The sequence below is a fragment of the Schistocerca nitens genome, chromosome 1 (assembly GCF_023898315.1).
Source record: "Schistocerca nitens isolate TAMUIC-IGC-003100 chromosome 1, iqSchNite1.1, whole genome shotgun sequence".
NCBI lineage: Eukaryota > Metazoa > Arthropoda > Insecta > Orthoptera > Acrididae > Schistocerca > Schistocerca nitens.
The window spans coordinates 676656420-676671431 of NC_064614.1; the positions used below are offsets into that span (position 1 = coordinate 676656420).

The window sequence follows — 15012 nt, forward strand, 5'->3', positions numbered from 1 at the left end:
AAGGCGTCAGCAATGCTAGATAAAATTCATTTAAAACAAAATGTATATATGTAATTGTAGAGAGAAATTTAATGCCGGCCACTGTGGCCGAGCGGCTCTAGGCGCTTCAGTTATGAACCGCGCTGTTGCTACGGTCGCAGGTTCGAATCCTTCCTCGGGCATGGATGTGTGTGATGTCCTTAGGTTGGTTTGGTTTAAGTAGTTCTAAGTCTAGGGGACTGATGACCTCAGATGTTAAGTCCCTTAATGCTTTGAACCATTTTTAGAGAAGTTTCATAAATTCTGTGAGCTTCCAGTAAAAGAAGAAATCAGAAGGCCGTTGCAAACAGTATATGATCTGAGAAGCTTTGAGTTTCATCTGCTGTATAAAATGTTCAGACAACTTAAAGTAATGCAACTGGCTGATATCTTCGACAATTGTCACACGGCCGCATTTCCGTAAGTTGTCTGAATATTGTATATGATCTCTCACGCTGACTACTCAATTTGATGTGAAGCTTCTCACTCTGATAGCTCGGGGTGATGTGAAGCCAGGGAGGAAGCATGTGCGTACTTGGTTGGTTGGTTGTTTTGGGGAAGGAGACCAGACAGCGTGGTCATCGGTCTCATCGGAGTAGGGAAGGAAGTCGGCCGTGCCCTTTCAGAGGAACCATCCCGGCATTTGCCTGGAGCGATTTAGGGAAATCACGGAAAACCTAAATCAGGATGGCCGGACGCGGGATTGAACCGTCGTCCTCCCGAATGCGAGTCCAGTGTCTAACCACTGCACCACCTCGCTCGGTGCATGTGCGTACTCTGGTGTGTAAAACTTAAGTAACTTTCGCATGATGTGTCACTGTCAACAAGTAACAGCTCGACGAAACTTCGACAACATTTAGAAACAACTTCTACAGTATAGCACAGAAGGTAACTAAAGGAAATATGCAATGAGCTATATAAAAGTGGCTCTTTTCTTCAAAGACAATTATTTTGTGAAATTACCGCGATTTATGCTGGTCGCCCAAATGTTGCAGAATGTGAGACATTATCACCAGCAACAGCAATGTATGCTCTGCAACGTGCTCCCAAGCTGGCCACAAGATCGGTTATCAATTCTTGTTGTAGTAGGTTCCATGCCTCAACCAGCGCGGTTGACAACTGTCGGATGCTTGTTGGTGTATGTGGACATGCTGCAAAACGTCTCCTCACAGCACTCCACGCATGCTCGATGGAATTTAAGTCGGGGAAAGGGACAGGCAAGTCCGTTCCTCAATATCCTCTCGTTCCAAGAGCTCCTCCAGCTGTGTTGTTGTATGCGGCCATGCATTCTCATCCGTAAAAATTAAGTTTGGGCCCAGATCACCCCTGAAAACACGCATATTGCGGAGGAATACAGATTCACAACAACTGTGACCGGTGAGCACAGCGTATTCAAAGTTTTCAGGTCAGTAGGCCTCTGCAGCATTAAACGTCCCCACACCACAACATCTGGACCATCAAAGAGGTCACGTTCGACAGTGTTACTGTGCGCATTAAGTGGTCTCACCAATCGCCACATGAGGATACGTCCAGGATCACTACTCGGGCTGAGTCTGCTGTCATCCGAGAAGAGTACGCTACTCTTCGTTGGTCACGTCTCTATGGTCTTGGCACCGTCGCAAACGGTGCCACCGATGCGCGGATGTCAAAGGAACACTGCGCACTGGTCGTGGGGCAAAGAGACCATCCCCATGCAGAGCCCATGATAACATTCTCGTGAGGACTAAAGGAACCTGCTAGCGAAAATGCCAATGTCCTACCCGCACGATCACACATCCCAGCTGTTAGTACCCATAAGGTAACAGTTTTAATGGATGCTTTTATGGGGGCTAAATTTGAATGAGCTGGCCACCTACCCGCACGGTAGACGACATGCTGACACAAAGTCTGTAACTTTCTAGACCAAATGAACTACGAGTGGCATTGTGAATACTGGTAACCGAAATATCATTTGGAGACTCAGGAACTATACTGGTGACTGATCAGTATGCTAAATGATCGTACTCACTCCTAGCTATGAGAATCATTCAGGTACAAACTGAAGCTGTTCTGCAGTGATTTAGCACTGTTCTCATGTCTCGCTATACTTTTCAGACTCTGTCAGCCGAGTGTACGATGGGCAGGACCATACTGAGACGTCACAGCTTATGGGACGCCGGTATTCCAAACCGGTGAAAGACTATCGGGAGCAGTGTACTAGGAAAACTCAGGCAATCACTCAAGGCCATGAGGCATGCCCAGATACTTCTATACCTTGCTACACATTTGGGTGAGTAAACAAAAACATGAACACTTAAATACCAACAGTTCCTACTCTTTATTTAGAGACAGTAAACTGAGGAACTCTAAGGTCTGAAATGATTTTTAGTAGGGTTATCTGGAGGGTGGGTAAGAAACGAGGAACAAAACTGAACTGAAACCAGGCCATGTGTTTACTACGGAGGAACAGACCAAGGAAAGAAATTCAGGTATTTTAATTTCAAGCACGTTTCCTCTTCGGATGAAACTTCTTTAAATGATTACTAGCAGACAGGCTGTCTTGAGATTTTGATTTTTTTCCACTCCGACGCACATTACATTGATGCATGATTTTATTGTTTCGGTGATTATTGGTCGAGAGCTCTCATTTCGTTTCGTACAAAATCGGACGTCGGGTAATACGACTCTTCACTTAACTTGGGTATAGCTTTATAAATATACGTTCTTCGGGCGTGTCGTTGCCTTCTCCTCTGGTTCAGAGTGACCTTAAATATACAGAAGCAAGTTGCTAGAATTAATATCATAATATTTTTCAAAGTAGGCAAGAAGTGTAAGCTCTAGTATCAAGGACAAAATTTGTTGCACAATGCAAAAGATTGCTGTTGCTAGCTGCTGACGTTGATAATCTACAAATTATCATCTTAGGAGATTTTTACAAATAAACCTCGAGGAATAGACTGAAAGATGTTCACGTATCAAACAAAGCGAACATCTAGTAAAAGAAATTAACAAATTATCGAACTCGCGAACGGTTACAAATGTATTGTTGGAAAACTTACATGAAGACCATTCATAAGCCATATACGTCGAATTACAGTTATAGACTGATCGATTTCATATAGTGAAACATTTGTCATTGAATTAGCCTTTAAAAGCGCTACTAGTGATTCGCATTGAGCGCAAGGGAGCAGTTTATGAAATGAGTTATAATTAAATTACAAGAACCTTAAATAAACTTCCAATAGTTTCATCAACTTTAAATGAGTTATATACTGGGTGTTAAAAGTATTCCATATATTGAGAGATGATCATTTGCACCAAAAAAAGAAAAACATGTCCAGTAAGCATGGGCTCCAAAATGCATGCCTTAAAAGCTTGGACACTTGTTCACCTCCGCTACTGTGAAACACTCTCTTCTACTGCAAGCTCTTTGCTACTGAGAATGACCTACAGAATGCAGTAAGCAAAGAGCATACGTTTCTTTATTAAAGGTGATGGACACAATTACAGTAAACATCTGTTTTTCTTGTTATTGTAAACCGTGTAAACAGTTTTTAGTAAGTGCAGCGCATACATTAATTCTAATGGAAAAAGTTCTTGTATGATAAGTTTGGGGAATTCTTTTACATTGCAATTTTATCTTTGCACACTCACCAGTGCAATGAAAGCACGCATGGACACCATTTTGAGCGCCTCCTTTACTGAAGGCTAACAACTGCAGGTCACGTGTAGTGGCAAGCAGATTACATTATAAGCTCTGGTGTTTCACAGTAACAGAATAATGTGTATTTATTTCTTTACTCATCTGAATACTCCATTCTGTAGGTTGTCCGTAATAGCAAAGAGCTCACGGTAGAAGAGATGCGTTTCACAGTATCGAAGATGAACGAGTGCTCGTGGTTCTTAAGGTATGCATTTTAGAGCCCATGCTTAACGCACAGTTTTTTCCTTGGTTTGGTCCGCACTACCTTCTCTACACATGGAACATTTTTTTAGTACCTTGTATATTTACTTTCAATATTAGTTATGTTCTCAGCGACAGCGATAATCTATTTTTACATCTGGACCGAAGAGAAGAACTAATCACTTTCAACTGCACTAAGAGAATAAAAGCTGCAGCGTATATTTCTTTCGCAGAACAATATGAAACTGAAAGTTGTCACCTTCAATGAAGTGCGATACAGGCACAGCATTAAATACTGCAGGGTTCCGACTTCGTGTCCCTGACCACTGCACCGGTGTCTGGATAGCTCAGTACAGAAGAAGATTGCCTAAGTCAATGTTCAGGGTTCGAGGGCCACTCCGGCACACTGTTTTAATCTGCCAGGACGTTAAAAACAGAACACACTCTGCAGTGGAGTGAAAGATTCACTCTGGAAACACATAATTACTTGTATATTATGAACTCAGTCACTAATGACTACAATAGCGTAACACTGTTATAATACTAAAATCCCACTCATTTTCAAAAGTATAACACACTTACATTATCTTACACTAAAGCTTGACCTACTAAATGATCATTTTTAGTAATGTGCTGGTTGAGGAGAAGCATAGGATTGTTGACTAATTCCACGTTTGCTTCTGTTCCTATCAGGGTTTCTTCTTCTTCTTCCTCTTCATCCTCTTCTCTTCTCCTTCTTCTTCCAGCCTGTTTTAAATCTTGTCGGCTTGATCGTAAACGTTGTCTGTTGGTTTTATTGAACTGGCATCACTGAAGCTTGTAACAACACACATGCCTATATTCATTATTTTCGTTCTGATACTATGTATCGTATTTCTTAGTATCGTTTGAAAGTTTCAAAGAAGCACTGGTTGCTGATGTAAATACTTACTTTTCGTTTTAATTCAATAATATATAATCACTACAAATTTTTACTCACCCGCAGAGTGAAATATTTTTTTCTTTCAAACAACGAAAAATTAAAGTGGGTAACCTTGAACGGAAGTTTTTATCAGTGATAAGAGAGATGTAGCTAAAGAGGGCATGGATGGAGGAGAACTAATAGAACAACGGCTACACATTGACGGAGGCTCCGAAACTGTTTGTACCTTTGAGCTTGCTGAGCTCTTTTTGCGCTACCACCTCTTTCGTTAATAGGCGCGTTTCAGATTCCTTGAGATTTTTGCCTGACCTTGGACGCCACCGCTTCCGTGACCGCTGCGCACTTCATGAAATCCACTAGAATTTTCGTGCCGCGGCGACCCCCGATAAGGCACGTCTCGTTAGTGCGGCGGTGGGTGGTAGTGGCTGCTGGCCGTTCTGATAGAGAATGCGCAGAGGAGAGGTGACCGCGACCGCCACTGCAGCGCAGGCGGTTCCGCAGCCCTGCGGCTAGCTCTTTCGCTCCAGAAGCACTTACTTCCTTTCCAGCGACAGCGCATAGCATTCTCGCTTTTACTCAGCCGCTCCCTCACTTTTAAGAGAAAAGGGCGAGCCGTTCGGCAAGGCTGCTCGTTGCGAACACACATAGATGCTTGTTCCGCTGAGAGACCTACTTCTCCCAACATCACTAGTACCGACGAAAAGACTTTTCTCAACAAATAATCTTCTGGTCTGCGTAACACTTGGTCCGATCATTTATGTTTTTATTCTGTGATTGTTATTTAATAGCTCCTACTATCAAATTTCCGCTCTTATATACATTGCTGTATACCTCTATTAGGTACAGCTAAAAGACCATCGTAAAATGCGCATTTCCACGGATTGCAGTTTCTGTTCAAGTGTCTTTTTCGCAGCTCGTACCTCACTGCCATAGATCATTGCTGGTCTATCGGCTTTTCTTTCTATCACACAACGCCACCATGTGAATGCACATTTTATTGGAAGATGTGGTTATATGATGGACACGATCTACATCTGTGGCTCCGTAAAGTCACATTACCTTTTCTGACATTTCATTCTAATAGCCCTTGCTAACTGATGACCGTACACATCTCGCAGGCTGGGTCTATTGGTGTCAAAGCCGCACACCATGAATTCTCTTTCATTTCTACTGATACGCATGCCTGCAATCTCTAATTTCACCTCTCCGCTGCTCCAAGATTTCTTGAATTTCTTTTATGTCTTCTGGTACGAATATCACTTCATCAGCAAACAGCAGATTCCGACAGGTGGGCTTTTGTATTGAGGCTGCTAAACAATTCATAACAATGTTGAACAGGAGTTAACTAATGCCGTTGCCTTAATGTACCCCATCATTTACATCGAAATTCTCCGACTGTCCAGTTCCCACCTGCTACACGTCTGATCGTGGATTTATGTAACTGTGTTAACATTTATGTAATATTGAAGCACATGCAATTTTAATGACCGCGATGTGCGATCAAAGGCTTCCTCTAGTGCAGTAATTACCAGCCACAGATTTTGTTTGTTGTTGCGTGTCTTTTCTGTTACTCGTCTTGTAGTATGTATTGCACCTGTGGTGTTTTTGCCTGCACTAGAACCAAGTTAGTTTCCAGTTATTGTTAATAAATTGAAAAAGCGCTCATTTATTATTTTTCCTCAGTTTTTGACGTGGGGGAGTTCAGTTTAATTTTTCGTCAGTTTCCACAATTGCGCATGTCTCCTTTGTTTGTGAAGAAAATTCATTTCCTCCGTGCACCTGTCTATATTCCACATCTCAAGATGTTGACAAATTCTATGACCCACGTGACGCCGTCTAATAAGAGACCGTACCGTAATTCGACAGGTATTTGTCTGTATCAGTAGCTTTCCATTTTTTCTATTTTTTGTATAACAATATTCACTATTTTTGTGGTAATCTTATTTATAGGGCCGAGCAGTTTAATTGTCTAATTGATACTTCTTCGTTGAACATTTGTTTGTACACTACTGGCCATTAAAATTGCTACACCAAGAAGAAATGCAGATGATAAACGGGTATTCATTGGACAAATATATTATACTAGAACTGACACGTGATTACATTTTCACGCAATTTGGATGCATAGATCCTGAGAAATCAGTACCCAGAACAACCACCTCTGGCCGTAATAAAGGACTTGATACGCCTGGACATTGAGTCAAACAGAGCTTGGATGGCGTGTACAGGTACAGCTTCAACACGATACCATAGTTCATCAAGAGTAGTGACAGGCGTATTGTGACGAGCCAGTTGCTCGGCCACCATTGACCAGACGTTTTCAATTGGTGAGACATCTGGAGAATGTGCTGGCCACCGCAGCAGTCGAACATTTTCTGTATCCAGAAAGGCCCGTACAGGACCTGCGACATTCGGTCGTGCATTATCCTGCTGAAATGTAGGGTTTCGCAAGGATTGAATGAAGGGTAGAGCCACAGGTCGCAGCACATCTGAAAGGTAACGTCCACTGTTCAAAGTGCCGTCAATGTGAACAATAGGTGACCGAGACGTGTAACCAATGGCACCCCCCCCCCCCCCATACCATCACGTCCGGTGATACACCAGTATGGCGATGACGAATACACGCTTCCAATGTGCGTTCACCACGATGTCGCCAAACACGGATGCGACCATCATGATGCTGTAAACAGAACCTGGATTCATTCGACAAAATGACGTTTTGCCATTCGTGCACCCAGGTTCGTCGTAGAGTACACCATCGCAGGCGCTCCTGTCTATGATGCAGCGTCAAGGGTAACCGCAGCCATGGTCTCCGAGCTGATAGTCCATTCTGCTGCAAACGTCGTCAAACTGTTCGTGCAGAAGGTTGTTGTCTTGCAAACGTCCCCATCTGTTGACTCAGGGTACGAGATGTGGTTGCACGATCTGTTACAGCCATGCAGATAAGATGCCTGTCATCTCGACTGCTAGTGATACGAGACCGTTGGGATCCAGCACGCCGTTCCGTATTGCCCTCCTGAACCCACCGATTCCATATTCTGCTAACGCGAGCAGCAATGTCGCGATACGATAAACCGCAATCGCGATAGGCTTCAATCCGACCTTTATCAAAGTCGGAAACGTGATGGTACGCATTTCTCCTCCTTGCACGAGGCATCACAACAACGTTTCACCAAGCAACGCCGTCAACTGCTGTCTGCGTATGAGAAACCGGTTGGAAACTTTCCTCATGTCAGCACGTTGTAGGTGTCGCCACCGGCGCCAACCTTGTGTGAATGCTCTGAAAGGCTAATCATTTGCATATCACAGCATCTTCTTCCTGTCGGTTAAATTTCGCGTCTGTAGCACGTCATATTCGTGGTGTAGCAATTTTAATGGCCAGTAGTGTACTTACAACAGGTTTAGCCCCTCACCAGTGTGCACACGTTGTAATGTAGAGGATACGATACAACATGGCCTAAATTGGTGTGAAAAGCCTGTGATTCAATGGACAAGACAAAAACATGCAATTAACTTCATCATCCTATTCCAGGGGAAGTTCTTTTAACCCAAAAGAAAAACAACGCATTTCTCTGGATCCTAGCCAGTTAAATTTACTACTCGATTAGCAAGAAAACCAAAATCAGACCTGAAATTACTTGTATTGCTTTACAGTGGAACACAACAAACCGGTACAATGCACGAAATACGAAGATAATTTTCCTAAATTTTTGATCGCCATACTACCATATTGGCCGATACTACGGAACAAATTGATATGGATATTCCTCGAAATGCGTGAAAATTGGTAGTGCAGCTGAGTGGTCGTACACAACATAGCACATATATCACCCACCGTCTTTCAAGAAGATTATTTAAGTTAAAATTTAAAGTAAAGGCCATGTTTGTTTTAAAATAGAAACCCTGCTTATTAATTGGCGACTCCATGGAGTGTCCTGTGCACCACGACCAGATAATGGGTATACTTGGAAGGAGAGACAGCATTGGTCGTATTTTTTTGTTTTATTAACCGCAAAATCGATTTTCGGTCACTTAGTGACCATCTTCAGTGCTGTAATATATAATTTAAATTGGTAGGCACTGGTGTCAACAAGCTTACAGCGATCACATGTGATCGCGTAATCGTCTCCCATGGCGACGCAGGAGTTTGAACTCTGGCTCAAAGGTGTCCTATTGGACAGGCTGTGAGCTGTAAATGGGAACAGCTAGATTCCAGTCTACGTGGAGCCGTTACTTATTTACCTAATCGCTACTTCTCTTAAAGTCTCCAAGAAAATACCATTTGATCAAGCTGCCTTCCTTTATCATAACCAATCTAGTTGTGATTCTAGTAACCACCTAGTCGGCTAAATATTTAACTTCTTTCAAAAAAAATTATGGTTTGAGATAGAGCTGTACCGACTGTCGTACATTATTAAGCAGAACAGAAAATGTTGGGTCTCGTATCTCATTTTTTCTCTATTTAGGAGGTATATATTATCGAACGATTACCCTTGTATTGTCTAGCAGCCGATTGAGCTATTCTTTGCATAGAAAACAGTGACATTTGACGGGTATGCCATATAGGCTGTTGGCATTTGTGGTTGTTAATAATTTCGAACGATTCTTTCATCGAACTACAAACTAAAACAAGACAGCGTCAAGTAGAATCAGTAATTTCATTAATCCTGTTTAACAGAACGATCTGACAGCGTATCCAGACCTATCATGACGGCTGAGACGTATTATGTCACGGCTTGGCTTCATGGAGTACTGTCTCCATTTTAGGGTTGGGCTCACTTGGTAGGACAGATAACATAGCACCTTCACTTATCTGAAAACGAAGATTATAAAACCTAACATATCATATTAGTCGCAGAAAAAGATGGAATTGATTTGTCTTAGGTGGTATTTTTATTTCATTTTCCTCCGCAACAAATACTAATAGGGGAAAGAAGGGATTCTTTTGCATTTAGTTCGGGTGATTATGGTTCCGTGTAATGCTCTTACTTTTCTCAATAGTGTATCAAGCCGAACCTCAGCTCAGTCTAATAAACCATTATTACGTGATGTACCGTGAATTATTATTGCACCGGATTTCCTCTTCCTGTAATTATCACAATCCCGTAAGATATAACTAGCACAAGCGGAGAAAAGACAGCCTGTTGCCCCCTCCCGATCTTAATAAGCTCGCAAAGATATTTAGCGAATATTTCTCTGTGCCGCTCTTTGTTTCTGTCCTCTCTCTTCATCTCTGTCTTTCTCTCTCTCTCTCTCTCTCTGTCTCTCGCTCAGTTATTTGCTTACCCTATCTGTCTATCTATCTACCTATCGATTGGAAAAGAGAAGAGTAAGACACACTCTATTTGGCATCAGTAATGAGTCGTATCCCGGTAATAAAATAAGACCTGTTGAAAACTGTAATCCATTATGCGGATCACCTACTGCAACACTTAAAAGAGCCTCCACAACAATTTTACATTATTAGAAGACAAATATTTGTATTCAATTTCCCTTTATACTACTTGTAACCAGGATGGTACAGCGAAAGCCTCAGAAAAAGCATTAGTCGGAGCTTAATAGAAAACATTGTCAGGCAGTGCTAGCAGCTTAGTTGGCTCTTTTTTCTTTCTTTTTTTTTAATGGTAACATTGTGTTATTAATGCTACATTGAGTGCACATAAGGGTTTCGGTCAAACTAGTATTTATGGTAAAACATGATATTAAAAGTAACCGAGTACAGTAGCATTAAATTACCATCACTAATCAGGAATATGAAATGGATAAAGATACTGTAACCAGTCAAGCTACTTAAATGAATTTGGTAAGGCATGGCATTAAATAATGTAAATGGAAACTCCTCTCATATGCTTGACATTGCCAAGTTAGGGGTTGACCTAGATGAATGCAGAAACAGAGATACAACTTCAAACAGCCAAGATCGCTATTGTGCAGTATTTATTGTGATGATCAGTTTCAGGAAACTACATTCCCACCATCAAATCTGTAAAGCATAAGTCAAAATCTTCAAGCACATTGGGATTAGAAAATATAAATATGGACCACACCATGAATTATAACATACCTTCTGTAGTACATTTCACTGTATCTTGACCAAATGCATCTCATATTTCATTAACATGAGAACAACAGTATATCAGCAAGTCGAGCATAAAATAACTATTACATAAAACAATGTACATATTGCACTGATTGTACAAGCCTGCATTCCTATAGTAACTGAATTAAGACTGAGATTCTCAAGTAAACAAAAATATGAAGTATCAGTAGTGGGGCAACAGGGGTGTAAGGACAGTTTGTTAGTGCAGGTTGCCTACATAAGCGGCATGTATACATTTAGCGACAAACCTATTGTTCTCCTTTGATTTACAGGTCCTTGTTCTGCTAAGAGGATTATGACCACATGGGGATAATCCTTCCTTTTGACTGGCAGCTCCTTAACCTATTGTTTCCCCACTCCTCCTCCTTCTCCCCCCAACCCCTCAGAATATTTCAAACTCTCCTCCTTCACCTTGCTGATACAGGTACACTTTCAGGACTGAATTAATTCAATAGCCCTCTCTCACTCTATCAATTTGATTGACTATTTAATTAAATTTATCAATTGATTAACCCCTCCCCCTCTTTTCAACCTCCAACCCTCCCTTCGCCTCACCCCCCCCCCCTGAAATACCTGGAAATTGACCGCTCTGTGCTGGATACGAAGGATCTCATGAGACGAAATTCAAATACATAACAGAGGGTATATTGTTTATATGTAAGAAATTTAGTGTGCAGGGGTTGGATCACTCTTGCTCATCATTCTCTGCTGTTTGGGAAGATGAAAGTGTTGTAAAATACATCAAATAGAAGTAATTAAATCAATCGCTTTTTTATTATCCCGATCACACAAGGAATACTGTCATGAAATACCCATCACAGCTAATTGGAATGTTAAAAAATTTTCGATCACGAAGTATGCACCACCAGCCATCCACTGGTCCGCATAGAAGGCCAGCTCACACCACCCACACAGACTGCCCAGAGCCAAGCTGCACTGTGGGCCCCTGCAAAGCGACACGTCGGTCAGTGACTGTGCCGTGCACCAGTGTTCGTGAGGAGGCTGCTCAGTGCCTGCGACCAACTGACTGGATGTCACGCTAATCCCCAAATAAAAAACCCAAGATATTCCTGTCGAAAACACGTGCTCTCTCTCTCTCTCTCTCTCTCTCTCTCTCTCTCTCTCTCTCTCTTTCTCCTCCTGCAGCGTTCCACTGCCGAGCCTGCTCGAGCAGTGGTCATGGTCAGACTGAACCACAAACAACTGTGGAAGTAAGAACTCCTTCCAAGGCAAATGCCTGTCTGAGAATCGATTCTGTCATGGACTCTAAACTGCCCGCATCCTTCCTGGTGCATTTTCTTGTGTTGCGTTTCACGAATTTCTTCGGGAGCTATTAAATCTGGTGTTATGGAATATTCTCACATACATAAGTTGAATATGTCACAAGAACTAAATGTACCACTGCACAAAGACAGAGCTCTTAAGATGACGCGAGAATATCTACATAATTCCGAGGAATACCACACCGCCACACTTGAGCACATACTAGAACAGAAAAGATCGCGACACACTTGTGAGACCATCCCTGAGACACTTTGCGCACTTTTGTGGGAAATACCCTTGTCTCTGAGAATGAGCTGCTGCAGAAATCACTAAATCCAATTGAGTATGTCTCTAAACGCACTTTCAAAAAGATTGCTACACAGTAGTTTTCCTCAATCTTGAGATGTATGCCACCACTGACTCCAAAAAAATATCGCAGCACGTCTCTGAAACCTCTGTCTTCCTCCACTAATCCGGAATATTTGTGTGTAGAAATAGATCAGATGGAGTATCTAACGCCTCAGTAAATTTGCAAATGTTGCTTTAAACAATTTGTCTCAAATACAATCGCACACAAAGCACTGCAGTGTTTTGCCAGATGCGCATGGAATGGAAATATATTACGCCACACTTTAATTAAAATTATTAATAATTCCGTAATTTATCTACCTGCACAAACAAATGTTTCATTTTGATGAAATTCTGGGTCTCTATTAACAAAATACACTCGAAAAAAGTACATCGCCAAAATAAATGACAGCAAATACACAGTGTCAAAACTCTGAAGACGATACCGCATCACTTAACAAAAGGTTACAAACACTATCACAGTAGTTTTATACATGAGGCACAGTTATAAGTGGGGACCCGCAAAACAGGGCCGCAGCTCGCCACAGAGTGAAGTGCAGAACAGAAGCAGGGTTTTTCTGGCTGAATCCATGAGTGCACGAAAACCATAGCCGGCCAGACCAGCACCAACTTGTCATGCGAGCTCACACCAGCATTCATCTGCAGGTGGGTAGAATGTTACACTCCTATTGGCTCCCTGGGTAAAATGGCGGGTGGAGGGGAGGAGATTATATAAACCCTCATCATTGTGCAGTCGCTCTCATTCTGCTATCGTCCACAGCAGGGTCAGCTGGACTGTGTTGTTGTCGCTTTTGTGTGTGTGTGTGTGTGTGTGTGTGTGTGTGTGCTACCAGTTTGTTTGGAAAAACAATGAAGCAATTAGTGGCAACAAGTGTCAGTGGCATTGCCACTGGCGGCAAATGCCCGAGGCAATGGAAATTACCAGGTAAACATACAGGGTGATTCAAAAAGAATACCACAACTTTAGGAATTTAAAACTCTGCAACGACAAAAGGCAGAGCTAAGCACTATCTGTCGGCGAATTAAGGGAGCTATAAAGTTTTATTTAGTTGTACAATTGTTCGCTTGAGGCGCTGTTGACTGGGCGTCAGCGTCAGTTGATGCTAAGATGGCGACCGCTCAACAGAAAGCTTTTTGTGTTATTGAATACGGCAGAAGTGAATCGACGACAGTTGTTCAGCATGCATTTCGAACGAAGTATGGTGTTAACCCTCCTGATAGGTGGTGTATTAAACGTTGGTATAAACAGTTTACAGAGAATGGGTGTTTGTGCAAAGGGAAAAGTTCTGGACGGCCGAGAACGAGTGATGAAAATGTAGCACGCATCCAGCAAGCATTTGTTCGCAGCCCAGGAAAATCGACTCGCAGAGCTAGCAGAGAGCTGCAAATTCCACAATCAACTGTATGGAGAGTCCTACGAAAAAGGTTAGTTATGAAACCTTATCGTCTGAAATTGGTTCAAGCACTGTCTGCAGCTGATAAGATTAAAAGAATCGATTTCTGTGACTTTATCCTTGCTCAAATGGAAACAGATGAATCTTTCGTTTCAAAGATTGTGTTTAGTGATGAAGCAACTTTCCACACTAACGGGAAAGTCAACCGTCACAATGTCTGTATATGGGGCACTGAGAATCCGCGGGAAACAACTCAGTATGAACGTGACTCGCCTAAGGTGAACGTTTTCTGTGCCATTTCAGCCAATAAAGTTTTTGGTCCCTTTTTCTTCGAAGGTGCTACTGTAACTGGACTACAGTATCTGGAGATGTTAGAGAATTGGCTGTTCTCTCAGCTCGAACAAGAAGCACAACAATTCATATTTCAGCAGGATGGAGCGCCACCACATTGGCACTTATCTGTCCGTGACTACAGTACCTGAACGTCAACTACCCGAGGCTATGGATCGGCCGCCAGGCAGCCCGTGACAGAGCACTTCATCACTGGTCTCCAAGAAGCCCTGATCTTACCCCCCTGCGATTTTTTCTTATGGGGGTATGTTAAGGATATGGTGTTTCGGCCACCTCTCCCAGCCACCATTGATGATTTGAAACGAGAAATAACAGCAGCTATCCAAACTGTTACGGCTGATATGCTACAGAGAGTGTGGAACGAGTTGGAGTATCGGGTTGATATTGCTCGTGTGTCTGGAGAGGGCCATATTGAACATCTCTGAACTTGTTTTTGAGTGAAAAAAACCTTTTTAAATACTCTTTGTAATGATGTATAACAGAAGGTTATATTATGTTTCTTTCATTAAATATACATTTTTAAAGTTGCGGTATTCTTTTTGAATCACCCTGTATATTTAATTTCATAGTATGAGGTTGGATTCAGCAGTGTATATTTTCGTAAAAAGGTTCACAGTATCAAGTCCACATTTAGATGTTCATTTGTTTCTTGTCTCAGCATACACACACAAAATCGTGGAAGAGCTACAGGCAGAGGTCCAGTGGCAGCAAT

General features: G+C 42.2%; 1 protein-coding gene across 1 annotated transcript in view; it reads left to right on the top strand.

The window, feature by feature from the left end:
- The first annotated feature begins 6625 nt into the window (after positions 1-6625).
- LOC126194889 (glycine receptor subunit alpha-4-like) overlaps positions 6626-15012 on the top strand; it is a 108075-nt gene continuing 99688 nt past the window's right edge. Inside the window, exon 1 of the mRNA XM_049933281.1 lies at positions 6626-6689. Within this exon, the coding sequence (XP_049789238.1) occupies positions 6626-6689 (64 nt within the window). The remainder of the gene's footprint in view (positions 6690-15012) is intronic.